This window comes from Encephalitozoon intestinalis, chromosome VII, assembly GCF_000146465.1.
Source record: "Encephalitozoon intestinalis ATCC 50506 chromosome VII, complete sequence".
In the NCBI taxonomy this organism is placed as follows: Eukaryota; Fungi; Microsporidia; family Unikaryonidae; genus Encephalitozoon; species Encephalitozoon intestinalis.
This window is the reverse complement of record NC_014421.1, coordinates 181835-205935: the sequence shown is the minus strand read 5'-3', so window position 1 is coordinate 205935 and position 24101 is coordinate 181835. Positions and strand designations below refer to the sequence as shown.

The 24101-nt window shown below is 38.1% G+C and overlaps 24 protein-coding genes across 24 annotated transcripts; 10 read left to right on the top strand and 14 right to left on the bottom strand.

The window, feature by feature from the left end:
* Positions 1–65: 65 nt before the first annotated feature.
* Positions 66–1430, bottom strand: Eint_071780 (uncharacterized protein; the record flags this gene model as incomplete). Its single annotated transcript, XM_003073251.1, has 1 exon — positions 66–1430. One exon carries the CDS (start codon positions 1428–1430, stop codon positions 66–68), a length of 1365 nt encoding a protein of 454 aa, XP_003073297.1.
* A 176-nt stretch (positions 1431–1606) lies between these two features.
* Positions 1607–2113, bottom strand: Eint_071770 (uncharacterized protein; the record flags this gene model as incomplete). Its single annotated transcript, XM_003073250.1, has 1 exon — positions 1607–2113. One exon carries the CDS (start codon positions 2111–2113, stop codon positions 1607–1609), a length of 507 nt encoding a protein of 168 aa, XP_003073296.1.
* Positions 2114–2214: 101 nt separating this feature from the next.
* On the bottom strand, positions 2215–3171 carry Eint_071760 (uncharacterized protein; the record flags this gene model as incomplete). Its single annotated transcript, XM_003073249.1, has 1 exon — positions 2215–3171. The coding sequence occupies one exon, from the start codon at positions 3169–3171 to the stop codon at positions 2215–2217; it is 957 nt and encodes a 318-aa protein (XP_003073295.1).
* A 44-nt stretch (positions 3172–3215) lies between these two features.
* On the top strand, positions 3216–3722 carry Eint_071750 (uncharacterized protein; the record flags this gene model as incomplete). The annotated part of the gene is made up of 1 exon (XM_003073248.1): positions 3216–3722. The coding sequence occupies one exon, from the start codon at positions 3216–3218 to the stop codon at positions 3720–3722; it is 507 nt and encodes a 168-aa protein (XP_003073294.1).
* A 212-nt stretch (positions 3723–3934) lies between these two features.
* Eint_071745 (uncharacterized protein) lies at positions 3935–4072 on the bottom strand (the record flags this gene model as incomplete). The annotated part of the gene is made up of 1 exon (XM_009163615.1): positions 3935–4072. One exon carries the CDS (start codon positions 4070–4072, stop codon positions 3935–3937), a length of 138 nt encoding a protein of 45 aa, XP_009161879.1.
* Positions 4073–4181: 109 nt separating this feature from the next.
* On the bottom strand, positions 4182–4595 carry Eint_071740 (uncharacterized protein; the record flags this gene model as incomplete). Its single annotated transcript, XM_003073247.1, has 1 exon — positions 4182–4595. The coding sequence occupies one exon, from the start codon at positions 4593–4595 to the stop codon at positions 4182–4184; it is 414 nt and encodes a 137-aa protein (XP_003073293.1).
* Positions 4596–4687: 92 nt separating this feature from the next.
* Eint_071730 (glucosamine phosphate N-acetyltransferase) lies at positions 4688–5299 on the top strand (the record flags this gene model as incomplete). Its single annotated transcript, XM_003073246.1, has 1 exon — positions 4688–5299. One exon carries the CDS (start codon positions 4688–4690, stop codon positions 5297–5299), a length of 612 nt encoding a protein of 203 aa, XP_003073292.1.
* A 111-nt stretch (positions 5300–5410) lies between these two features.
* Positions 5411–5878, top strand: Eint_071720 (DNA-directed RNA polymerase II subunit E'; the record flags this gene model as incomplete). The annotated part of the gene is made up of 1 exon (XM_003073245.1): positions 5411–5878. One exon carries the CDS (start codon positions 5411–5413, stop codon positions 5876–5878), a length of 468 nt encoding a protein of 155 aa, XP_003073291.1.
* A 264-nt stretch (positions 5879–6142) lies between these two features.
* Eint_071710 (MADS domain-containing protein) lies at positions 6143–6766 on the top strand (the record flags this gene model as incomplete). The annotated part of the gene is made up of 1 exon (XM_003073244.1): positions 6143–6766. One exon carries the CDS (start codon positions 6143–6145, stop codon positions 6764–6766), a length of 624 nt encoding a protein of 207 aa, XP_003073290.1.
* Positions 6767–6970: 204 nt separating this feature from the next.
* On the top strand, positions 6971–9304 carry Eint_071700 (uncharacterized protein; the record flags this gene model as incomplete). Its single annotated transcript, XM_003073243.1, has 1 exon — positions 6971–9304. One exon carries the CDS (start codon positions 6971–6973, stop codon positions 9302–9304), a length of 2334 nt encoding a protein of 777 aa, XP_003073289.1.
* Positions 9305–9348: 44 nt separating this feature from the next.
* Eint_071690 (putative RNA-binding protein) lies at positions 9349–9810 on the bottom strand (the record flags this gene model as incomplete). Its single annotated transcript, XM_003073242.1, has 1 exon — positions 9349–9810. One exon carries the CDS (start codon positions 9808–9810, stop codon positions 9349–9351), a length of 462 nt encoding a protein of 153 aa, XP_003073288.1.
* Positions 9811–9845: 35 nt separating this feature from the next.
* Eint_071680 (uncharacterized protein) lies at positions 9846–10644 on the bottom strand (the record flags this gene model as incomplete). Its single annotated transcript, XM_003073241.2, has 2 exons — positions 9846–10401; positions 10427–10644. The coding sequence occupies 2 exons, from the start codon at positions 10642–10644 to the stop codon at positions 9846–9848; spliced, it is 774 nt and encodes a 257-aa protein (XP_003073287.2).
* Positions 10645–10780: 136 nt separating this feature from the next.
* Positions 10781–11509, top strand: Eint_071670 (40S ribosomal protein S2; the record flags this gene model as incomplete). Its single annotated transcript, XM_003073240.1, has 1 exon — positions 10781–11509. The coding sequence occupies one exon, from the start codon at positions 10781–10783 to the stop codon at positions 11507–11509; it is 729 nt and encodes a 242-aa protein (XP_003073286.1).
* A 97-nt stretch (positions 11510–11606) lies between these two features.
* Positions 11607–14237, top strand: Eint_071660 (transcriptional accessory protein; the record flags this gene model as incomplete). The annotated part of the gene is made up of 1 exon (XM_003073239.1): positions 11607–14237. One exon carries the CDS (start codon positions 11607–11609, stop codon positions 14235–14237), a length of 2631 nt encoding a protein of 876 aa, XP_003073285.1.
* Positions 14238–14335: 98 nt separating this feature from the next.
* Positions 14336–14881, bottom strand: Eint_071650 (ribosomal-protein-alanine acetyltransferase; the record flags this gene model as incomplete). The annotated part of the gene is made up of 1 exon (XM_003073238.1): positions 14336–14881. One exon carries the CDS (start codon positions 14879–14881, stop codon positions 14336–14338), a length of 546 nt encoding a protein of 181 aa, XP_003073284.1.
* A 44-nt stretch (positions 14882–14925) lies between these two features.
* Positions 14926–17733, bottom strand: Eint_071640 (uncharacterized protein; the record flags this gene model as incomplete). Its single annotated transcript, XM_003073237.1, has 1 exon — positions 14926–17733. The coding sequence occupies one exon, from the start codon at positions 17731–17733 to the stop codon at positions 14926–14928; it is 2808 nt and encodes a 935-aa protein (XP_003073283.1).
* Positions 17734–17771: 38 nt separating this feature from the next.
* Positions 17772–19199, bottom strand: Eint_071630 (phenylalanyl-tRNA synthetase subunit beta; the record flags this gene model as incomplete). Its single annotated transcript, XM_003073236.1, has 1 exon — positions 17772–19199. The coding sequence occupies one exon, from the start codon at positions 19197–19199 to the stop codon at positions 17772–17774; it is 1428 nt and encodes a 475-aa protein (XP_003073282.1).
* A 63-nt stretch (positions 19200–19262) lies between these two features.
* On the bottom strand, positions 19263–19532 carry Eint_071625 (uncharacterized protein; the record flags this gene model as incomplete). Its single annotated transcript, XM_009163614.1, has 1 exon — positions 19263–19532. One exon carries the CDS (start codon positions 19530–19532, stop codon positions 19263–19265), a length of 270 nt encoding a protein of 89 aa, XP_009161878.1.
* A 49-nt stretch (positions 19533–19581) lies between these two features.
* Positions 19582–20043, top strand: Eint_071620 (putative ribonuclease-like protein; the record flags this gene model as incomplete). Its single annotated transcript, XM_003073235.1, has 1 exon — positions 19582–20043. One exon carries the CDS (start codon positions 19582–19584, stop codon positions 20041–20043), a length of 462 nt encoding a protein of 153 aa, XP_003073281.1.
* Positions 20044–20059: 16 nt separating this feature from the next.
* Positions 20060–20278, top strand: Eint_071615 (putative rRNA processing protein; the record flags this gene model as incomplete). The annotated part of the gene is made up of 1 exon (XM_009163613.1): positions 20060–20278. One exon carries the CDS (start codon positions 20060–20062, stop codon positions 20276–20278), a length of 219 nt encoding a protein of 72 aa, XP_009161877.1.
* Positions 20279–20330: 52 nt separating this feature from the next.
* On the bottom strand, positions 20331–21605 carry Eint_071610 (26S proteasome regulatory subunit 4; the record flags this gene model as incomplete). Its single annotated transcript, XM_003073234.1, has 1 exon — positions 20331–21605. The coding sequence occupies one exon, from the start codon at positions 21603–21605 to the stop codon at positions 20331–20333; it is 1275 nt and encodes a 424-aa protein (XP_003073280.1).
* Positions 21606–21649: 44 nt separating this feature from the next.
* Positions 21650–22369, top strand: Eint_071600 (mRNA decapping enzyme 2; the record flags this gene model as incomplete). Its single annotated transcript, XM_003073233.1, has 1 exon — positions 21650–22369. One exon carries the CDS (start codon positions 21650–21652, stop codon positions 22367–22369), a length of 720 nt encoding a protein of 239 aa, XP_003073279.1.
* Positions 22370–22424: 55 nt separating this feature from the next.
* Positions 22425–23009, bottom strand: Eint_071590 (putative vesicular transport protein; the record flags this gene model as incomplete). The annotated part of the gene is made up of 1 exon (XM_003073232.1): positions 22425–23009. One exon carries the CDS (start codon positions 23007–23009, stop codon positions 22425–22427), a length of 585 nt encoding a protein of 194 aa, XP_003073278.1.
* Positions 23010–23042: 33 nt separating this feature from the next.
* Eint_071580 (tRNA-dihydrouridine synthase) lies at positions 23043–24068 on the bottom strand (the record flags this gene model as incomplete). Its single annotated transcript, XM_003073231.1, has 1 exon — positions 23043–24068. The coding sequence occupies one exon, from the start codon at positions 24066–24068 to the stop codon at positions 23043–23045; it is 1026 nt and encodes a 341-aa protein (XP_003073277.1).
* Positions 24069–24101: the final 33 nt, after the last annotated feature.

Here is a 24101-nt window from a genome sequence, read left to right as displayed (position 1 = left end):
TTCTATTGTCTATATTATGGTATTTGGTTTTGAAATTTATTTAATGGCTATTTATAAAGTACCTTTCATGAAACTATAATTTCATTTTTAGCATACTGAAGACAGTGAAACTCAGGTTTTTGTAGTCCAAGTATAAGAAACGTGCATATTATAATCCACTGGAGCACCCCCATCCATTCTGTTTTGTCATTAGTTCGATTCTTTATCTTTTTCTTTTCACTCATCATAACCATTAAGAAAAGTATAAGTGCAAACACAATGTATCCGAGTATAATAAAATGATTCCTGCTCTTAGTCCATGGCCCAAATAACTTCGCACCATACATTGTTGTCATTATGATGTTTCCAGCCATAAATACCATTGTTTGTCTACTATATTCTCCCTCATGTTTCTTTCCAAGTGTTTGTGCACACATCATGATCATGCTCATGGCCACAATTACGCCATGGCCTCCTATGGCTGTTGCCCCTTCTGATGTCATTAGTTCTCCATTCTTTATGTATTTAATATCTCTAAGAACAAGAAACATAGGAGCCATACTTGCAATCACATTCCAGTTACTGCTTATTACTTTAATAATCCCTTCACTATAATTTTCATTTGATAGTATCCACATCCCATGTAGAATTGGGCCAAGAATAGATACTGCATATGATATCTTTCCCAAGGCATTCATTGTCTCTTTGGATGTACTAGTCTTTCTAAAGATACTTTGAAGAGCAATCAATCCAGAACACACAAGAAGGCAAAAAAAGAGGAAATAATCACTTTCTAAGATCTCAGAGACGAGGGCATCCTGCTGAGAAGATTCCAAAGAGAATTCCGGTACTGGGCTTTCCCTTAATAAATATTTCAATACGAAAACTCTGTAGATATCGGTACGAATAATAGACTGAGCATATTCACGAATCTCTGTGGTGTCTTTATCGTAATGTTGAATTTGATTAAGAAATTCGATAGCTGATTGGATGGGTTCCAGAACTTGGCTTTCTTCTCCAGAGAACAATTCTTCCAACTTTTGAGGATCAAAAAGCAAGTCTTGGGAGACAGGGGTATCTAAAAAAGTCTCGATATCGCTTGTCGGTGAGATTCTTTCTTCATTTCCTGTTACTTCTGATAACCAGTTTCCATCATCATTGTTTCTTAGATGGCGAAAGATATCTTTCCAAAACTTCCAATGGTCTTTTAGAAGGGAGAGAAATCTATTGTAGGAGCTATTTACGTCCTGAAAGCTTTCTACTACTCCAAAAGCCTCCCTGACAACAGAAGAAGTTCTTTTCTCTTTTTTATGTCTCAAATATTCTCTATAGTTGTTTAAGAAAACTTCAATTTTCTCTTGATTTTCTTTTAGAATGTCATCATATAATTGAACTTGATCCTTTTTCCACTTTAGGTAGGATTCCATTTTACCTGTATCCAAGGCAGACATCTTATTTTTCAAGATTTCTAAAATGTTAAAATCTCTCGAACTTTCACTCTTCGCCTTCTCTAGACACTTTCGAACACTCTCAATATGGGATAGTTTTTTTTCTATATTTTTGATAGATTGATTGATTGAATTTTCTAATCCTTCTACTTTTTCTAATAAATTCCTGTTCACTGGAATTATTTTTTTTTAAAGCTCAAAGCTTGACTTAAAGCCCTATTAGCTCTTTCTGATTTTAAATGTTTGCATGAAGTTTCTTTCCCTGGAATACTAGAAGAAACTCCCGAACAGGCACTGGAGGTATGACTTCCATACTCAGAAAGACATTTTTCCAATTCACTATAAATATTTTTAGAATTTTCTACTTTTCTGTTATATTTTTTGTAAGCCTCTTTGAAACTTTCGATGGATTCTTTTTTTAAAGAATTGAAAACTTCTTTAAATGCCTTTGCAACTTCTTTAGCACTCTCCAAAAAGTTTTTAGCATTAGTTTGAACGTTCCTATTATAAATTTCTTTTCGAGGGCCAAGAAAGCTATTCATTGTGGCATTAATTTCTTTCACAAGATTAAAGTGTTCCGATTTAGAAAAGATAATCCCAGCATCACTAAAAAATTGATCTATTTCTTTAAATGTGTTTTCTAGGGAACTTTTGAGTTTGATATCCTCATCGTTTAAGTTTTCCATTTAATGCTTCTAAATACAAGGACGTTGTTATATATTTATTATAAATTTATAATTTCCACAATTTTTATATTAAATCGTTTGATGTTAGTTATCATAAGCTTTTATAAATATTTGTCCAGATTATCAGCATTTTTGATTTCCTTAAGATAAGCTTTGATAGATTCTTTGCACATTTCGATGGCGCCTTCAATAGTTTTATTGGACCCTACAAATCCAGACAAATGAACAAAATTGCAACCTTCAATTCCAGAGATGGCATCCAGTTTTCCTCCAGAAAGGCCCCTCCATTCTTTCTTTAAAGGAATTTTCGACTCGAAATGTTTTCTTTTTTTTGGAACAGCCAGTATACTCACAGAACTTTCTCCCTTTTTTAGTACAAAGTTGATATCTTTTTTGTACTTTCTTTCTATCTCAGGAATTACGTCTATGAAACAATATCTGTCGACACACAGAATGTCTCCATCAACTTTGCTAATTAACTCACTCAGATATTTATAGTTTGGCATCCATCCGTTGATTATAGTATGCATGAAATTATCTAAATCCATGGAAACGAATCGTACTGCTTCAAGAAATCTTCTGTCCTGCTCGTTGTTTGAGCCTCCTGAAAAGTTCAAGACATTGAATGATTCAACAATATGTGAGAGGGATCTTGGGACTATTTCACCGAAAATTTCGTATCCGTTGTCTATTGCATCTGCAGATAAAAAGTAAGTTGCATAAATCTCTTCTAGTAGTCTTTGGAAGTGCTCATCTGTTTTGGTAACTCCGTATTTCTCTAGAAGCTTTTCGCCATAATATTTATAGATTAATCCTGAGCTACTTAGTTTTATCTTATATTTCGAGCTAAAGGTTTCATTGAATGACTCCTGATGATGGTCATATCTATTGGTCTCGGGGTTAAATGTACCTCCAACATCGTAAACTATATCTCCACTCCGCATAACGCTCATATTTCTCGTCCTGATTATTTCGGAATCCGGATATATCTTAAGCAGTACGGCTGTAGCCATCACCTCATCCAGGTGAAATTTTCCATCGTGTGTCACAAGGATCATTCTGAGGGTTGGAGACAAACTATTTTGATTTCCAAGCCCTTTCCATGCGCTCTCCTACGTTAAATGATCTTATTCTTGCATACCAGAATGAAAAGTCGGCGAAAAGGCTACTTCCTTATGCTTCCCAGGTAATGAACTACTTCCTCGATGCAGTTTCAAGAAGGACTGAAGGCATGAAATCATTAGACAAATCGATACTGAAGAATATATACGAGTTGGAATTGGAGAGAATAAAGTTTTTTGCCAAGGAGTACGTGAAAGTTAGATTGAAAAAGTTGGTTACAAACCTATATGAAGACAGATCGTTCTTGTCTCCGAGAGAGGCCGTTTTTTACGAGAAATATATTTCTTTGTTAAAAAAAAGAGATATATATGTTACAGAGAAAAAGTTCTATCAAACCCACGAATTTGTTGGATTTTACTGCTGTGCCGATATCCATGGAATAGTAATCGATGGGGAAATGGTGGAAATGTTTAAAGGAGACTTCTTTGTTGCTCCCTTAGATGATGTAATGGATCTTCTGAAGAAAAACGAGATAATTCTGTTCTAGCTTGGATTATGATTTTATTTTGGTGTTTCTGAAAAGCTTTTGAATTAACTTCGAGATAGATTTATTATTAGAACTTTTGGTCTTCTTATTCCCTGCATTAATTAGGATTGGAATCTTGAAAACTGTAAAGCTCCAATGTAACTATCCTTCTCTATCAGTCTGGTTGATGCAAGATCGGCTTAGCTTCCTTAAAATTCTTCTTGTCTTTAACTCTAGCCCGAAGAATTGCCATCAAATGAATCCGAGGGATCATCATCTCCCTTCCTGTCCATATTTTCCAGTATAATTGTCAGGGTTACTGTGAGGACAATTGCAGTGGCTAACATCAATATTACTAGTAAAACCCGCATGGTATCTCATGTATGGCGGTACTTGTATTTTTCTTTTAAATTTTTGTAACGAACAGAAAAATTTTAAAAAGAGAGTATACCACAGTGTTTTATCAACTTAATGTTACTTCTATGTTCTACTGGGATTTATGTATGGATGTTTTGTGATATCTTGGTAGTCTGATGAAGGAGGGAAATTGGATTGGAGAGTGTGATGATAATATTCCCCTGGATAATAGGGGTACGGTAGTGGTGGAGCGCTTGGAGTAAGTCCTTTATCTTGTGGTTTTGGCTTTCCCTCTCCATCTTTTTTTTGAAAGAAAAAGTTCTTTATAATCTTTATCAATGCTATTCCAGCAATTATCCTAAATATAACCCTAGCTGCATTTTCCTCTTTGATCTTTGGAATCTTCTTGCCATCGTTCTTTTGTAAATCTTCCTTCTTCAAGTCATTTCTCTTCTGCCAAAGCATCTCGGAAGCCACTATAATCAATACTATTAGAAGTATAGTGGCTATCATAACAAATAGTTGTAAAAATTTCATGTCCTTAAAAATTTTGAAGCATTTATATGGACCCTCCTATATGTTGTCCAATCAAGATAAAGGTTTGGAAGTAAATTTCCCATAATCCCAAAATGAGAAAAAGAGATCAAGTCTTATGTACCATTGGATGCATCGGTACCCTTATCGTTGTGCTGGTTCTGTCAGATAGTTTGTTTGGTAAAGGAGATCTCGGGAATTCCAATTCAAATGTTATCTCTTCAGGCTCCCCAAGTTTGAGTATGTGTGACATTCCGATTTTAAAGAGAGAGAACTATATACTGAAAGGTCTTGATATAAATGATTATGAAAGAGGATTTGTTGAATGCCTGAATGAACTAACTATTCCTGGTAAAGTTACCAAGGAACAGTTTAAGGAAAGGTATCTATCACTTTGCAAAGACGGATGTTATAAGATAGTGGTTGCATATAATCCACATAAAGATAAGATTATTGGAAGTGGAACTTTGTTTGTCGAAAAAAAGTTTATCAGAGGATGTGTTTCCAAAGGTCACATAGAAGACGTGGTTGTTTCTAGTGAGTACAGAGGAGAAGGGATTGGAAAGGATATAGTAGAAAAGCTGATAGAGATTTCCAAAAATATGGGGTGCTACAAAACTGCACTAGTTTGCGACTTAAAGAATCTTGAGTTCTACAGAAGATGTGGAATGAAAGAGAAAGAAAGAGAAATGGTGATATATCATTAAATCTTATTACTTGATAGTTTTAGAAATTATAAACAACTTAGAAAGCATATTAAGTATTTCATTTATAAGCAGAGCCCGTTTAAGGGATTGATTAAGAAAGCCCTTGCAAAAATGTTTTTCGTGAGAGACTTTACACAAAACATTCACTTGAGTCCAAGCTATCTAGGCCCAAATATACAGACTCTTATAGAAGAATACTTGCTGAGCAAAGTCGAAGGGTCATGCAGCTCCAGTGGATATGTAATTATGGTTCTTAGTATAGATGAAATAAGTGAAAGCAGAATCATTTTGACGGGAGAGACCATATTTACTGTTAAGTACAAAGCGCTTACGCTAAAGCCACTGAAAGGGGAAATAGTGGATGCGAATGTTGTTGAAACAAACAAAATGGGGGTGTTTGCGTCTGTTGGGCCTCTTACGGTGTTTATATCTAACCATCAAATACCTAACTTTCTATTGGAAAATGAGATAACAAAGGATGTGATGATTAGATTAAAGATCATTGGAACTAAGATAGACTCTACCAAGATATATGCAGTTGGGACTTTAAATGATGATTCTCTGGGCATAATCTGCTGATAAAAAGCTGGAAAAATGTAAGAAATAAGTGGGGAAGTTCGGAAAAATCTTATGTTTAAATAGATCTGAAGTCCATCCGTTGATGAGAGTCTGTAGCATTGAGATGTCCCTGTAGAATTGGACAGTTGGTGTACATATTCGGATTATGTTCTTTGGATACTCCTTTTATTACAGTATCAGCCGAAGTTATCCTTTTATTCCTCCCTGCAAATCTTGATTGGACTGGTCTTTCTTTAGAAAGATGAATTTTGACCCTTTAAGGAAATGGATGAAAATAGGAAATATGGAAAGAAAGAAGAGACGAGAAACCCCCAGATCCGAGGAGAGACTGAATATAATCTTCCTCCATATGGAATCAATGAGAATGTACCAGAGGGATTTACCTATCCACACTGGATGCCTCAAAATATGAACTATGCATTTGATCAGCAATATAACTATTATAGTCATGTTCCTCAGTTTCACAACACTGGGATGATACCCCAAGGGTTCGTGCAGGATCAAACACATCCGATTATGTTTGAAAAGCCTAGGGGGAAGAGCCATGGGAAAAAGAAGATAAAGCTTGAATACATATCTGGAAAAAACAAGAGAAGTGTTTGCTTCAGTAAGAGAAAGAGGGGCATAATGAAGAAAGCGTACGAACTAAATATTCTTACTGGGACCGAGATTCTCTTGCTGGTAGCCAGCGAAAGTGGCCATGTATTTACCTTTGCCACAGACAAGTTGAAGCCTATTATAACGGAGCATGAAGATATTATACAAAACTGCCTGAATAGACCAGAAGGAATGCCCTACAAACCTAATTTTCCCAAGGAGAGACCGAATCCCGAAGACAAGGGATATCCCAAAGCTGAGGCACCCAACGAGTTTAGGGAGAGACAATGAATTTATTAGATATATTGCCGGACATTTGATGATTTTATGTTAAATAAAATAACCTTATCCCAAGCTGTATAGAGCTTTACATCCATCTTCGATAGATACTCTAGCAGTATGAAGCTCTTGTTAATTTATGAATAGAGGTTATGCCCAATGGGATACAACGCCAAGGCGAATTTCCACCATAAAAAAAAGGAATATTTTTAGCCTATGTTATCTCAAGAAGAAAGGAAGCAGATAATTTTCAAGTTGTTTATCGCATTGAAGGAGTCCAACATCTTTCCTGGATATACACCGGTGCAGATTAAAGAAGCAGCTATAAGAGCCGAGCAGAGGATATATGAAGAAAGTAATTCCGAAGAGGAATACCTGAGAGGAATGAATGAAAGATTCCAGAGAATCGAGAGAGTCGTAAGCAATAGAAGTAGAAATGATGGAAGAGGAAAAGCCACCCAAGAGCAAGTGGGGCCTTACACATGTACTAAGGACCAAGAATTCGGAAGCATCTCTGGAGAACCTCTGGCTTCTGCAAAACAAAATTATTCCTATGGAAATCCTAATTTTGAAAGAGGAGAAAGGAGATTGTCTGAGCAGCTATTTACAGAAAATAAACAACTTTTTGGAAAGCAAGATGGATTTGTTCCACCTGAAATCATGAGGATAAGTCGGAAGCATGACCTCTATGAATCAGATGGCATTTCCAGATTCAATGACCGAGGTATGGAAAGCAGTACTAGAGGAAGGTCCAACTCATGTAACATTCAAAATTCTCATCATGAGTCTGATCACATTGTAAACGAAGAAAGCTTCTCTAATAGTCCTGGAAACCCTATGTTTTTTAGGAGGTCTCAGCCTGAGGTGGATCCCTACGGCTTGAACAGCAGGAAAAACTTTCAGAACACTCCTGATCAAAGGCCTTTTTTTATGCAAAGGGAGGGGCAGCATCAGGAAGTGCCATCGCAACCTTTTGGATATGTAAATCAGGGATTTGGCACTAGATTTGGCCATTACGACTATGGAAGGGAAGTTCCAAAGGATGAAAACATGTCGAAGCCTTCTATTGATATGAATTTCGATGAAATGCAGCAAGGTAAATCTCCGGGAGTTGCTCCATTCAATGGGAGAGGCTTTGTCCCCCTTCAGAATCCTCGGCAATTTAATCGTAATTCTTCTTCATCCTATTCCAATCCAAGAAGTATGAATATGTTTCAGTTTTCAGGAAAACCAATGTATGGAAATCAAAGGCCTTTTGCTTCCCCTAGTCATTCAATCCCCTCACACAAATATCCTTCTAGAATGCCGGATATGCAAAGCTTTCCCATGGCTTCGTCTTCCGAAATCATGGACAGCTTTCCTCATTCAGACCCCCAGGACCGATCTATGAACATGTTTCCAATGGGCCCTCCTCAAACTAAAACTAGTGCCGGGTGGATGGACAACTCTTTGGCATTTAACAGGCACTATCCAAATACAGGGAAGGAAACAACAAAACCTTTGCCGATCTTTTTTAACCAGCAGATGCATCATCAACCCTATTTTCATGCTCCACGGAACCCTGAGCAAACAGGCCCAACAACAGATGGAAAACAAGCTTTTTTGAGCACCCAAAACTTCAACCAGTGGATATTTGGGTCTGCGGATGAAGATCCGAGGATTCCATATGAAGAGTTTCTACGAAGGCATGAGAATACAAAAAAAAACATAGAGTATTTTCCCAACACCAAGAAGGAGGAAAGGGGCTTTTCTGTAAACACTGGGGAATACAGGGGCTACTCAAGTCCTGCTCCATGGTTCCAGAGTGGATTTAGAAACTTCTTCCCGGAAGGTGGCTTCCCGTATTCTTCGGACGCAGCTTCTTCTCAAAGAAGAATGGGTAACTCTCCATGGTTCAAAGATGGAATTCTCCACGCTAGAGCTCCGGGACCTACTTTGGCAGAGAATCAGCCAGAAAACTCCCGAGAAGCTTATAATGTATATGAAACAGAGAAAGACATTAACTATAACAGTAAAGATTCCGAGATTCAACATCGGATTGGCTCTAGAGAAGCGCCTCAGGAAGAAGGCCATATCTCGGCTCCTATCCAATACTCCGACTTCCCAAGCGAGGTGAATTCTTTCTTTAAGGAGAACGAAATGGAAAAGATTTCCTTAGACTACCAAGAGCTGTTAGATTTGAAATCCAGATTAAAGGAAGGTGCGGGAGTATTGGAGAAGTCTCAAAAGATATATAATGCTTTCAAGGAATCCTTTCCCAATTCCGAGCTTCTCCAGAAGTATGAAGTAATTAAGAATCTGTTTGAAAAGCAAGAAGAATATCTCAAATATGGAGCCTACTTTCTGAAGGCGCGTAGTGCGGACAACTTCATAGACCAGATAAAATCCTTAACTGTTGATATGAGCCATGATTTGAAATCAATTACGATGAAAACAGGAGATATAAATTATGGAGAATGTCTTATGAATGCTGTAAAGGCGTTTTCCGAAAGAAAAAAGAAAGAAGAAGCCTTTGGCTTGAACGTGGTAAATGAGGATGCATACGAATGAGTTATTATATTCTAAGACTACAAATCAAGGTTGCATAGGTGATACTATTTATCAATTTCCACAGATACTTCTGAGCCTCCTATAACTTTTCCGTTCACCACTTCTACAGCTTTAATAGCAGAGTCTTCTCGTCTATATATAACAACACCTAGTCCGCCCTCATTCATCTCAATATGGCACGGCCCGAATTTACTGAAAACGTCCCAGAGGAAAACCCCATCTACTTCCTGTCCTATATTCCTGACAACAATTCTCACTTGTTTTTCGACTTTACTGAAGTACAGTCTTTTTCCATACAGCTTAACACCCCGAAGAACGTTATAAGTGTATTCTAATTCCTCATATGTCTCATAGTCTACAAAGCAATATCCCCTATCTTGGTTGTAATAGAGGTGGCCAATTTTTGACACTTGTGTGAGAAGTTCATAAACCAATTGTCTTCTTGCCTTCCTTGGAATATTGGTGATAAAAAGTTTGTGTAGCCCATTAAGTATTCTCTCCTTCATCAGGGGAGGCTTTAGATACCGATAAAAAGCCCCGGTCAAATATCTTTTACGAGCTTTACCGCATCCATCATGTTTTCATAGAATTCTCCTTCACTGATTTTTAGATCATAAAATTCCATTTTTCTTATGAATTCTACTGCCGCCTGCATTGATGTTAAATAATAGTTTACCTCCTTCTCATCGTATGGCCTGCTGGAGAAACACTCACAGCTGGCATCGATACTAAATCCGTGATTGCATCTTTCTTTGCACTTTTCCATGCTCTTCCTTCTATAAAGAGCCATGAACCTAACTTCCAAATATATATTGGGAAGAGACGACTTTATAATGCAATATATGATAGATGGTAGGATTATGTCCTGGCCTTCGGTTCTTCCAACTACATCACACAACTTTTCCATTATCCCCATCATATGAGTTATCTTTTCAGTCGGTGTTTGCAGGGAGGTGATACCTCTAAACTCCCTAGAGATATCTTCCAGCACACTTCTCTCTGTATTCTTAAGTTCCAAGTGTTCTGGACTAATCCATCTATATAGAAGAATCTTCTTATTTATAAGTTCATTAGTAGGATCCTTCGCATCTAGAAGACTAAAATTAGGTCTTTTCCACTTACTGCTTGAAACCATCGGCCATCACCACTCTTTCCACCAAGTCGATTCCTGTCTCACATTTAACTCCGTACTTTATCGAAATATAGTCATAGAATGTTTGTAGAAGTGTCGGATTACTTTTAACCAGGCTCATGTCCCTAGTAAAGTTGTCTATGGTTCTTCCAACAGGTGTTAGAGAAATAGATAAGAGAGTTTTTGAACAAACCTTTCTACACTTCATGTTCTGTTGTTTATTAAAAGTTTTCGATATTTTGAAATACTGATCCGTAAATAACACTTTGTGTTTAAGAAGAGACCTTTATATTCTTGTGCCGGATTGGAGAAGCAAATTTTTTGATCTCTCATAGGCCCTTAAAATGGAACATACCGAGAAAAGAAATACAGGTAGGCCGTTTCCGAAGAGAGAAGAAAACGAGTGGGTACCCAAGACTGCTGTTGGAAGGCTCGTCAAGATGTTCAAGATAACGTCTCTTGATCAGATCTTCAAATTCTCCCATGTGATCCGTGAACCGGAAATAGTTGATATGCTATGCGGCAATTCGATAAAGGAAGAAGTTTTATCGATTAAATCTGTTCAAAAGCAGACAAGAGCAGGCCAGAAGACCAGAATAAAGGCAGTGGTTGTAGTTGGAGATGGAAATGGGCACGTTGGCCTTGGAACCAAGGCCTCGAAGGAAGCAGCATCTGCAATCCGAGGAGCTATATCTAGAGCTAAGTGTGCAATAAGACCAGTAAGGTTAGGGCTTTGGGATGGAGCCCAAGGAAAGCCACACACAGTGTCCTGCAAGGGATCTGGAAAGTGCGGAACTTCGATTGTCCGGGTGGTTCCAGCACCAAGAGGAACAGGAATTGTATCTGGAGGGATCAACAAGAAGATATTTGAGCTGGCAGGTATTAAAGATCTCTACACGATATCTTCCGGTGCCACTTCAACAACAGAAAATTTTGCTAAGGCTTCCATTGCAGCTCTAGAAGCAACCTCCTCGATGATTCTTCCGGATCAGTGGGAGGAGAAGCCAAGGACATTGAATCCATTGCTGGAGTTTGCCGATATTCTTAATCAACTCGATAAAAGCCGTATTTGAACAATAAAAGCGGATTTATTTCCTATAGGGATCTTCTTGCCATTGTGGCTGTCTTGGAATATTTTGTTGTTAAACTCATTTTTTGGAAGTCCTTGAAATGAATGACTCTAGCTCGGAAGAAATGATAAATATCAACAGAAGGGGAAACCAGACAGTAAGAAAACGTATTCTTGAGGATTTATTTGAGGAAGATCAGCACGAGGCTTCCTCAGAAAGTATCTCTTCCATCGATTATGAAGATAGGAATTCCCTGTTTTACGAAATCTTTGGCACTGGAGATGAATACAGATACATTCTCGAAGACGAGAACTCCGAGTCAACTGAAGAGACAAACAGCGGCAATGTAAATGCATTGGAATATGATCCAATCGACTTGGACGGGGTATGTGAATATGCTATGAATAATATGGAAATTAAGCCAGAATCTCTCAGGAAGGTTATTGAATTACTAGGAAAAGGATACAGTATCCATTTTGTGTTATTGCACAACGGGATCGAAGGGATTAGTATTGAGGAAGGGTACAAAATTGTCGACATTTTCGATGAGTATAAGGAGTTTGCCAATTCAAAGAAAAGGGTGGAAGAAAGATACGGAAGCGACCCACTCTTTCAGAGTATTAAAGACATTCGTGCTCTTCGATGGTACTATGGATACAAGAAACATCTTGGAAAGAACCTCGATCTTCCCGGAGAACTCCTTTCAGCCGAAGAGTTTTGTGAAAATATAAGAACAAAGAAAAAAATACATGAGCCTCTGGATTCATCTTCTTTTCCAAGGTTTGAAGAGGAAGGCGAACTAATCCAGAGAATCTCCTTGCATCCTATCTTTAGAAGTGCTTTGGAAGTGATATTCAAAAGCTATGGAGTACGGAATGAAAGGAACGAGCTTGAGGTTAGAGATGAAATTATAAAAAGGGACCTGATAGACTTTTATTTGAGCGATATTTCATCTGAAGACCCATGGAATAGATATCGAGAAAGTATCGTTCGTTCTTCTGTAGAAAAAGTATCAAAAGAAGTGGTTATTCCATCTATCCTTAAGAAAATGGAGGCAGAGGCTATGAAGAAAGAGATTTTTCTCGAGACAATCGACAGAATAGTAAATGGATCGATTGGAATCAAAGGAGATGGCACATATGTATGTGGAGTTACAAAGGAAAAAAAGTATCTTAAGGCTGTTGCAGTGGACTTTGAAGGAGACCTTGTAGATTCAATAACGGTCAAGGAGGATGAAGAAAATGAACTCTTGGGGTTCATTGAAAAGTTCAATCCATGTTGCATAGCAGTTAGCGGATTTACTACATCTATCAGATATTTAATGAAGACTCTTTCTTCATGGAATCCTTTGTACGTAGAAGGCCGAATTGCTCAGATGAAGTCCCAGGACACCTATTCCTTTTGTTGTAACATCGCAAGAATTATTCAGTGCCCGGAGATTGAGTATAGTGATATGTTAAACAAGAATATCATCTACATACAAGGTCTATTGCCAAGAAATGTAATAATAGAGACAATAAAGAGAGGAATCCTAACGGCAATATCGGTAGTTGGAGTTGATGCCAATTACCTGCTCAACAACAAGAGAAAAGAAGGATTGATATCACTTATCCCTGTGAGCAACGCTTCGAAGAACAACTTGTTTAGTTTAAAGAATGTAGCAAAGCTAGAAGATCTCAAAAGTCTGTGCGAAAATGAAGTGGAATATGACAATCTAACAACATATCTTAGGATCTATCCTGGAGTATTTTCTGGGGTCTCAGGAGGAGAACCGTTAGACTCTACTCCTGTACATCCAAAAAACTATAGCGTTGCAAGAAAACTATGTGGAAATACATGGAAGAGGGAATTGGATAACGAAAAAGCCTCTGCTCCTTCGATCCCGGAATGTTCGGATCCCCTGGCCATGGATGTTTATAGAGCTTTGGAGGATGGGGAAAGACCAATATATTCAGGCTTTCCAGACCACCTTATCTTCGAAGAACTAACCGGATCCAACGGGAGCCTAGTTGGTAAAGTAATTGAAGGAAGGATTTCAAAGTGTGGAAATACATACTATCTTGTAAGTTCCGACTCCACTCCTGCGTCAATATACGTAAGAAAGACCAAAGGACAGGAAGAGTTTTTTTTAAATCAGTTGGTTACTGTGAAAATTGAGTATATGAACGATTACCTGCTATCGTATACCGCCAGTTTCACCATTTCTGGGCCGAAGAAGCCACATCATTCCCGGTTCATGACACATCCGTTGTTTAAGGACCTCAATAGTGAGGAGTCTGAAAAATATCTTAAGAAGAATTCTTCTTCCATACTTCTAAGGAGAAGCAGGAAAGATGGTACTCCCGTGGTGGTTTTAAGGGTTACAGACTCCATATATGTCCATATAAAAATACAAGAAGCAGAGAAATACTACTACAAAGGAAATTCGTACGACGATTTAGATGAACTCATATCCAGAGTAGCCAAGAAGATGCTTACGAACGTTAAGAACATAAAGAATCACAAGTACTACTTCGAGGATGAGGAAAAACTTCTGGATTATCTTAATCAAGGAGGAAGCTACATAAGATATGGGTTTTTCTTCAGTGAGAAATATCCTGGGAAACTTTGCATGATGTATCGCAATGGACGCAACTATAAGGAATATATTACAGTGGATGATAACTTAGTGTACGAAGGAAAAAGCTTTGAAAATCTTGATGAGTTCATAAAATATAGGAAGTCTTTGTAACGCATCATAACCCTATCCATTTCAAAGCAAGACTTCCTCCAAAGTAACATTTGAATTATAAGAAACCTAAAAAGAATTTGGCTATATTTTATTTCCAGTCATTTTAACTCCGAGGCTGGAATGTCTGTACCTCTCGCCATGTATATTTTCCCCTTATCTGCTTTTAATGACTTTCTCATGTCGAGCGCGTCTTCGCCACCCCCATCGATATAGTAATCGAATACTTTTCTATAAACAACATAACCTAATTTTTTGTAAAATTCAATTGCAATTCTATTTCCTTCCCTTACATACAAATCGGAAAAATGTGCATTATAAACATTACCGCTCTCTTCAGCTATGTCCATGCATAGCTTTCCAAAGCAATTTCTTCTGAAAGAAGGAGCAACCGAAACCGCTGAAATATGTATACATATAACTCTGTCTTTCTCTTCTAACTTTCCTATCATGTATGCATAGGAGACCCTCTTATATGCAAAAGAAGTCACTCTTTCTTCTAGAGAAGGAATAACAATACAATCTTCCCCGTGGTTGATTAAGTAATAAAGATAATAACTTAAGGGAAAGCTTTCAGATTTCTCGTCAAGATTCACCCAGTCCAACGAGAAGACATCACTGGGGAGCATAGGCTCAGCCTTGTACATTTTAAATGGGTATTTTCCTGATGTAAATTTTTAAGAAATAAATTTTATATTGCATTAACCACTTCAAATATCTTTTCGATATCTACATTCGTTTTTTCCAGTACTTCCTTGATTTGCTGCTCACTCAGTTTACTGAACTCTTTGATGTACTCCGAGTTGATAAATCTATTTCTCCTAAAAGCCTGAAAAAATGGCCTATTTAAGGCCTCAGTTATCTTCTCCCCGATAGTCTCAAGAAACTCAAACAACTCCTCTCCAATCTCCACTATCTCGACTACTTTTCCGCTCATGCATATTCCAAAGACTTTGTCCTGAGAAATAAATTGAACAACCATGTCATTGACGAATATTGATGCTCCCGAGATTAAGGAATCGTCCTTAACCTCCATGACAATTATATTTCCTGCCCAATCTCCAACCACTAAATTCCCATCATTCATTCTCTCCAAGGCTACCACTCGTCTTGGAAACTTATCTCTACAAACAATTCTTCTGTCCTTTACCATGAATACAGAGTCCTTTTCTGTTCCGACAAATAGTTTGTCCCTGTCAGAGCATATTCCGCTTATTTTTGATGGAAACTTTAACTTAAACTTTCTGAGCAATGACTTCACTCCTACTTCATAGCAATAAAGTCTGTTTTCCTCACTACAATAAACTTCTCCTCTGCTTGTGTAAGTTATATCAATCCTGTAAGGTGTTTCAAAATCGTACATGAAACTTCCTTCTTTGTATATCTTTAAGAAGCATTTACTTTCGGGTTTTTCAAGACCTGGTATGATCCTGCGCATGGAAACAATTTGGTATTCAGAAGAGGAAAATCCAATGGCCTCGCCATGTCCTTCTATTACGGAAGATCCGTTAAATCTTCTTATTACAAATCCATCTAGGTTGTTATCGATATACATCTGCTCCTTACCCAAAATTTTACAATCTTTTTCTTTGCTAATCTCATCGACAAGGACTACTTTATGTTTCCTGTACTCATAAACTTTTATCCCATGCTCATTTGAAGCCAATATCATATCTCTTGAAAAGATACTCTTCCATCCATCAATGTTTAAAATTCCTTCGTACTTTAGATCCATAACTTGCGAATCAAATATTATCAATCTTTCCTTCTTCCCTATGGGCCTTCCTGCCTCTTTCATTCTTATAGGAAGAGAGAGAGATCCATCCTCTTTTATTTGAAACTTATATATATCCGATCCGATCGTATATAGGTATCCATCAAACACCGACAGAAATATCACATCAAAACGGAACGACTGGATAAATACAAATTTCCTACCATCTATACTGTATACTCTAAGGACTCTTTTTCCAGTCAGTATGAATAAATATCTCTCGTCAGATTCCATTTCTTTGATAGCAAACTCTATTTCAATAGTTTCTAGCCCCTCAGATCCTAGCTTGATTATTTTATTTCTCTGTCCAAGAAATATACAATGAGAGTTTGATGAAAATGAGGTGTAATCGATTTTATATTCCTTTGTGTCTAACTCTCCTTCCCCATTCATCTCGTATGCCCTAACTAACCCTCCAGACATGTAAAAGTCAATCCTTCCCAACCTGAAATATCCAATTATCTCGTCATCAGACACAAACTTATATATACTTGTTAACTCTTCTCCTTCTAAGTAGAGGCAATGGACTTCATCTTCGTATTGGGCACATACAAACGCTCCACAATTGAACAAACCTCTTACTATCTTTTCCTTCCCATTTTCAAAAAGGTTCAATTCGCTCCGAAAAGAAATAGGTGTTTTCTCAACTATCTCTCCTATGTACTTTCCATCAGAGACATAGGTATGATATACTCCATCGAAAACCATTGTAGAAGTATTGAATCTTCTTATCGTCTCAATCATGGCAACCAGCTTAAGACTAATTTTCCCCTCTTTTCTCTCTATATAATATATACAGTTATCGGAATTATAGCCTATTGAAACTAAGAGTCCAGAAGAATGGATTGCTATATCCTTTGAAGGATTGATCTTTCCTACATGTTCCATCTTTAGACCATAGGTGGTATTAAGATTGAAAAGCTCTCCATCTTCATCCACAATCAACGTCAACAAACATTTTTCATCACAATATGACGTATAACATGTAAACATCTTCTCTTCCAAAGTATCTGAGCATCTGCATTCTCCATTTCCCTCATCAAGGGCCAAGTCTAAGCTTCCAACTCGTCCTTTCGAAACCTTATAGATTTCAACTTCTTCATTTCTTCTAAAAAGGAATACCCTATTCGTTGAAAATACTGCAAATCTATCTTTTAATGGAACAATCATGTATCCTCCAGGAACACTTATTTCCCTTAATACTTCTATAATTTCCGGACTATGCTCATAAATCTTGGCAAATGTTCCCTTTGGGTTCTTTTCTAATGAAATGTACTGTCCTGTCCCTTCCACGCTCTTGAAGTCGATAATTACACTCTTGTCAGCAGAGTATTCGATAGGACTCTCCAAGCCACTTCCAAGGGTACAGAAAGTCATGTTCCCAAAAAAAGATGTAAGACAGATACTGGATTTTCCACATGCAATGTATGCTCCAACGTGTCTATAGTCTACGGAGCTTCTTCCAAGTCTGTACCGGGTCCTTTCATCAAGAAATCTGTCCAGAAATACAATGTATCCGTTGAAGACTACAAGAAGCTCGTTTCCAATAATGACTGCCGACTTGATCACATCAAAAAATTCTGTCTTCCTTACATATATTAGCTTTCCATGCTTAATTGTATAAATAGCTATCGACGAAGATTGCACTAAGTATATGTCTGACGAGTTGCATAATACTTTCATATAGAGATCCATGTTCACAACAGCTCGACTTAAGTAAAACATTCGGAAGGGGGAACCTGCATTGATAATATAGATAGTGTTTAATCAAAGAAACATATTTTGCTTTTTCTGGAGAATTCGATGTCGACCTTATGCCCAACAAGCTCCCTGATATTCTTTAGTCCATATTTTATCATGGCAGGTCTTTCCAAAGACAATCCCCATGCAATGACATTTATATCAGGATCAAATCCCATGGGCCCTAGCATTTCCGGCCGAAACATCCCCGAGTTTCCAACTTCCATCCATCGGTTCATCCCTTTATGGTACCCAAACACCTCCATCGAGGGCTCTGTATACGGATTGAATGCGGGCTTGAATCGGATGTCGCTCATCCCAAGTCGGTTGAAAAACTCTTGAAGAATTCCCATGAGATGAGTTATGTTTAAACCCTTTCCTGCAATCAGACCCTCTACTTGGTGGAATTCAGCAAGATGCGTTGCATCCACACTCTCATTTCGAAAAACCTTGTCAATCGAAAAGAGCTTCACAGGCTTGAATTCTTTTTTTGCAAGTTGATATAGGTTTCTAGCGCTGACCGATGTTGTATGTGTTCTTAATATGTTTTTTTGCGCCTCTTTAATGTCCCAGCTGTTCATATATCCTAAGGATCCATGCCTTCCTCCACAGTGTGTTTCCTTAACCTCTTCAAGATAGTTTTCTGGAAATCTAGAGCTTAGTTCGGGGTCCGAAAGGAAAAAAGTATCATGTGCATCTCTGGATGGATGGTTCTGCGGCTGAAACAATGCGTCAAAATTCCAAAAAGACGATTCGACATATTGGTTTGTCGACATCTCACTAAATCCTAACTCAATGAATATTCTTTTGAAATCTTCTTTTATCTTCATAAGAGGATGAATCGATCCACATCGAGGAATGTTTCCTGTGGTATTGAAATTGTAGTGTTTGAAACTAAGGTTTTTATAGGTCCCGTCTAGAATCATTTCCGATGTTAGCTCAGCTGCATATGAAGTACTATCAAAGAACATAGGACCCTTCGTTACTATGAACGTAATGTTTTTCTTCACTGCCACTAGCTTCCTTTTCCTCAATAACTCTATCTCCTCTGCAGAAGCTGTACCTTTTTTCATGCTTAAAACCATATTCCGAACCATGTCTTCAACATCTTCTCTATTTCGAAAAATTTTGTCTCCCTCTTTTCTTATCCATTTATTCTTGAATGCATTCATCTTTCCCACCTCATGTCCTGACAGTTTGTCGGTACTTATTCCATCTTCTCCTATCGATTGAAAGAGCAAATACTCTTGGCTTCCATTCTTCTCTATTTTTTCTCCTTCAGAAGTCAACACTTCCTCATACGATTCCTCCTTTCTCAAGTTGCATATCCCTTTGCTCTCAAGGCTTATCAATGCTCCATGTACCTCCGAATAAAGCCCTTCAATATCAGAAGATCTTACTTCATCCTGTACCTTCAAAGCTTCCACTATCCTTTGTGTTATTGGCACCATCTAGGGCTTGAAATAATAAGTTGGAAATCTACTACTCCCAGCAATAAGATGCATTGGGAAGACTTATTCCTTCTGATTCGACTTGTCCCCTAAAACCTCTTCTGGCCCGTTCTTGGGAATATCCATCTTAAGGTTCTTAAGACTGGACAGTACATTCTCAACCATATTAATGTTTTTTTCAAGCTCTCCAGAAATCCTCTTCCATACCCTAAATCCAAAGTACTCCTTTTTTATCTTGTCCTTCAGTAAGTCTCCCTCGATCCTCTTCATAGATGTAATCTTTTTTTTGAGTTCTGTGTTTTCTCTAGCCAGCTCTCTGTTCTTCTTCTCCATGGAACTTAATGCAACATTGATGCATTTTCTATCCCCAGGCAAAGGCGAGATGTTTAGCGTAGAGGATCATTATGGCTCGTACATGAGGAAGGAAACCATTCGAGCTCTTTCCCAAAGATTTTCGTTGGCAAACAAAAGCGTCAAAACTTCCAAAAGGAAACAGACCGCAGGGATTCCAAGTGTTGAAAGACAAAAAATAAGATATAAGGACTTCGTGGAGATAAGTAAAAAGTTTACTGAGTATCTATCCGAGTTAAAGGGAGGAATGAGCCCATCAACTTTTGTAAACAAAATGTACATGTGTGAGCTAACAGGTGCAAAGATCAAGGTTGTGGGAGGAACGCATGGAATAATAGTCGAAGAAAGAGCCAATTCGATAGTTGTTGTCCTGGAAAATAACTCGGTAAAAACTTACTTAAAGGGAACAACTGATTTCATAATTCCTCATAATGGAATAGAGTACATATTTATTGGATCCAAAATGAAAGCTAATCGGTTCATAAAAAAATAATAGTCTCTTAGCCTCGATGAAGTATAGAAAAGAAGATGGAAAAAAACAAGACAAATCCATTCGGAAAAGAGAAAATAGAAAAACTGAGGAAGAGATAGAAAGAATTCGAGCACAAAAAGCCGTTCAAAGGAGATTGTACATGCAGAAAACTAGAAGAAACCAGCCGGTGACTGGGAATAGGATCAATCTATTGCTGAAACAAATAGAGAAGTTTCAGAGGAATAGCTCCGGCTGAAAATAGCTCAACCTTAAGAAGAGAAATACGAGTGTGGTAAGGAACAATTTATTCAAGAATAAAGCCCGGCTGAGACCATTTTCTGTTTTGAAAAGAATACCTTTTCTCTTGCAGAAATAAAATCTTTCATTGTAACAGTTTTTCTTCTTTCTCTTAATGCTATCATCCCAGCTTCCGTGCATATAGCCTTTATGTCAGCACCACTCAAATCCTCCTTACTTGTTATCAAAGATTCGATATTTACACTTTCATCCAAAGTCATTCTTGAAGTGTGAATATCGAAGATTTTCTTCTTTGTAGCTGCGTCTGGCATTCCAAATTCGATCTTTCTGTCGATTCTTCCAGGCCTGATCAAAGCCGGATCAAGAGCCTCTATCTTATTAGTAGCCATTATCACCTTGATATCATTCCTAGTATCAAATCCGTCCAGCTGATTCAGGAGCTCTAACATTGTCCTCTGAACCTCTCTTCTACCCCCAGAGGATGTGTTGTATCTTCTTCCTCCAATTGCATCTATCTCGTCGATGAAGATTATCGATGGAGCATGCATGTCGGCAACCCTAAAAAGTTCTCGAACAAGCTTTGGCCCCTCTCCAAGGTACTCCTGTATCAGTTCTGTTCCAACAACCCTAAGGAAGGTTGCAGACGTCTGGTTTGCCACAGCCTTAGCTAGAAGAGTCTTTCCTGTTCCAGGAAGCCCATATAAAATTACCCCCTTTGGGGGCTTTATCCCCATTTCCTGGTAAAGCTCTGGATTAATAAGCGGAAGTTCAACACTCTCCTTAATTTCCTGGATTTGCTCCTCAAGACCTCCTATATCTGCGTAAGTCTCAGAAGGTGCCTTTTCTAATTTCATTACATTAACCATAGGATCCATTTCTCCTTCCAGAACTCCCACAACACTGTTGTCTTTATAGTTCAAAAGAACAGTACATCCAGGCTCAAGCAAGTCTTTGTCAACAAAGGACATTATATTGACATAGTACTCCAAGCCAACACCAGTAGTAATTATTCCATGATGGTCGTCAATAAACTCTTCAAGTGTCCCAACAGAGAGAGGACTCCCACGAAGTTGCTCGACAACATGCTTTTGGCTGTTGGATCCTTCGGAGGACTTGTCAGGCTCGCACAAGCTCAATATACTGTCCTCCAATGACAACAAATGAGCTAGTTTCTTCAATTTCAAGTACCTTAGTTTACACTTCATCTGAGGATATACCTGTGGAGGTTTAGAAGCTGCCTTACTTTCCTTCACTCTTTTACGTCTCTTCAAGTTTATTGTAGTTGTGTCTTGAAGATTATCCTGCTCTGATTTGTCTCTACTCATCCAAGGGCTTGTATTGTGTCAAAATAGAATTCACAGAGCCCCAAATGATCTCGCCAGATATTTTAGATAGTATAGCCTCGAGGTTCCTACTAGGTCTGGAAGACCAGGAAAAAAATGCAGTCGAGAGGCTCTTCTTTGCAGTAGAGGAAGCCCATTGGTTCTTGATAGACAACTATAAAATTTTGGACACCTCGTTTGGAGACTTCAGCCGCCAGCTTTTGGATCATGTTGGGATCAAGGTGAACATCGAGGAGGCTCTTAAAAGCTTCGTTAGATACAGGCAGTCTGTAAAGGTCTATGGAGCGATTCTTGTGGACTCTAACATTTCTCATGTACTGGCTGTTAAGGAAAAGAAGAAAACAAAGAATTACTCCTTCCCAAAGGGAAAGAAATGCATGGATGAGGATGGTACAAGCTGTGCTATCAGAGAAGTTTATGAGGAAACCGGTTACGATGTGCAGAACAAAATATGTAATCTCCCAATAACGATATTCGATAAGATTACCCTTTACTTTGTATTCAATGTCAGGCCATCCTTTCCATTTGAAGCCCAGACGAGAAAAGAAATCGAAGAGATCAAGTGGTTATCGATAAAGAAGCTGACAAAGGGGGAATATAGAAGAGGATATTCTATTGTTTCAGCCGCTTTCAAAAGAGCTTCATATCTACTTGAGGCCATGAGAAAATCCAGGTTTAGATTCAACACAAAAAGGATAACCCAAAGAATTGACAGACTCGTTGGCCAGAAGAAAACACAAGAATAGCCCTAAAAGAAAATTTTAATGTGTAAATTCGATATCTTTTCTCCAAAAGGGTCTTCTATAAGAAAAACCTAAGAAGGAAAAACATAATAACCAGTAAAACAATTCCTCCCATGAAAAGGACTCTGTCGGATAGATACCTTTTGTCGATCTGATCAACCAATTGTTTGCTAAGGCCTATTCGTTCAAGTGCAGTCTTTATCCTTTCGCTCGTTCTGTTTATATATATATTTTGCCTCTTGACAGTCTCAAATGCATCCATTGCATTCATAAGAACATCATTTATCCTTTTTGTGCTGGACGAAAAAAAGTCATCATCACTAACCGGCTGGGGCACACTTGTGTTCTCCATGTATTCCCTATCTACATTTATATTGGATCGGGCCATCTCCTCTTTTTCCTCATTTCTTTTCTTAGATCTCTGGCTTCCAAGTCTCAGAATAGACTTGTTAAACAAATCGGCTTGCTTAGATAGTCGTTCCACTTCAGGGTTGTTTGTTTCCAAACTGGAAACAGATCTAGAAAACGATTGTATCCGGATGGCCAGAGCTCCTATATTCTCCAGACTTTCTTCACAGGCTTTTAAATCTTCTTCGATGGCCTTCTCTTCCTCTATTAAAGCTATAATATCTTCTTCAAGCATTTGATGGGTATAAATAAAGAGACATAATACTTCTTATTTGTTTTTACTATTGTTTTCATGTATGCTCGCGCCAGAAATAGAAAGAGGTGCCATTTTGTAGATGCTTAAATATACTTCTTTGCTTACTGCAGACTCCGCTTCCTTCACGAGATTTAAATAAAGATTATAAAATTGGTCTATGGTGCTGCAGGAATCGAGATCAGGTTGTTTTTCTGGATTGATGGTGAAGTAACTATGCAGTAATTTAAACATGTGCGATTTGATGTGCCCTGTTTCTGCACATCCAGGAGACTCCATGCATATGTCCAAATACTCTCTAATTATCTCTAAACATGACTTATTTTCTCCTGTGAATATAAGAGGATTGTAAAGATGAGCTTCTCCAACCATCACTCCATCGCACTTCGTATATTCCAAGCATTTCCAGACATCCTCATGAGTCATTATGTTCCCATTTGAAAGGACAGGAATTTTTAGGTTTTCTTTTACTGCCTTGATGTGATCCCAGCTCGCAAGCCCCATTGCTGGCCCCTTCTGATCTCTTGTTCTACCATGAACTGCCAGTAAAGAGCATCCAGCCTTCTCTATCATCTTTGCATATTCCACTGTCTTTTCTATCGATTCAAACACCCTTATCTTACAGGAGACAGGAACATTAAGGCCTGTAGATAAAACCTTCACTATCCTCTCTGTCAAATCCCAGTTCTCTTGCAGATATGCACCGTAACCTCCCTTTCTAGCCACTTTTTGTGGACATCCAAAATTGATATCAATTGCATCACAATGGTTCTGCATTATCAAAGCTGCTTCTAGCATGGTCTTTGGCGAATTTCCGCATATCTGAATTACCAGAGGCCTATCACTCTCAGACGTTGTGTACCATCGATTCTTCACGGGGTTCCTGGATCCACGTAAAAAAGATTCACAATGTACCATCTCTGTGTAAAATAGATTTGCCCCATGTCTCTTTGATAATCTGCGCCAAGCCTCTTCGGAGTTTCCAACCATAGGTGCAACTGCAAGATATGGTTTTTGTATTTCCTCCCAGAATCTTCTCATATGGATAGAGTCGCACATTATTTATTTAATAAA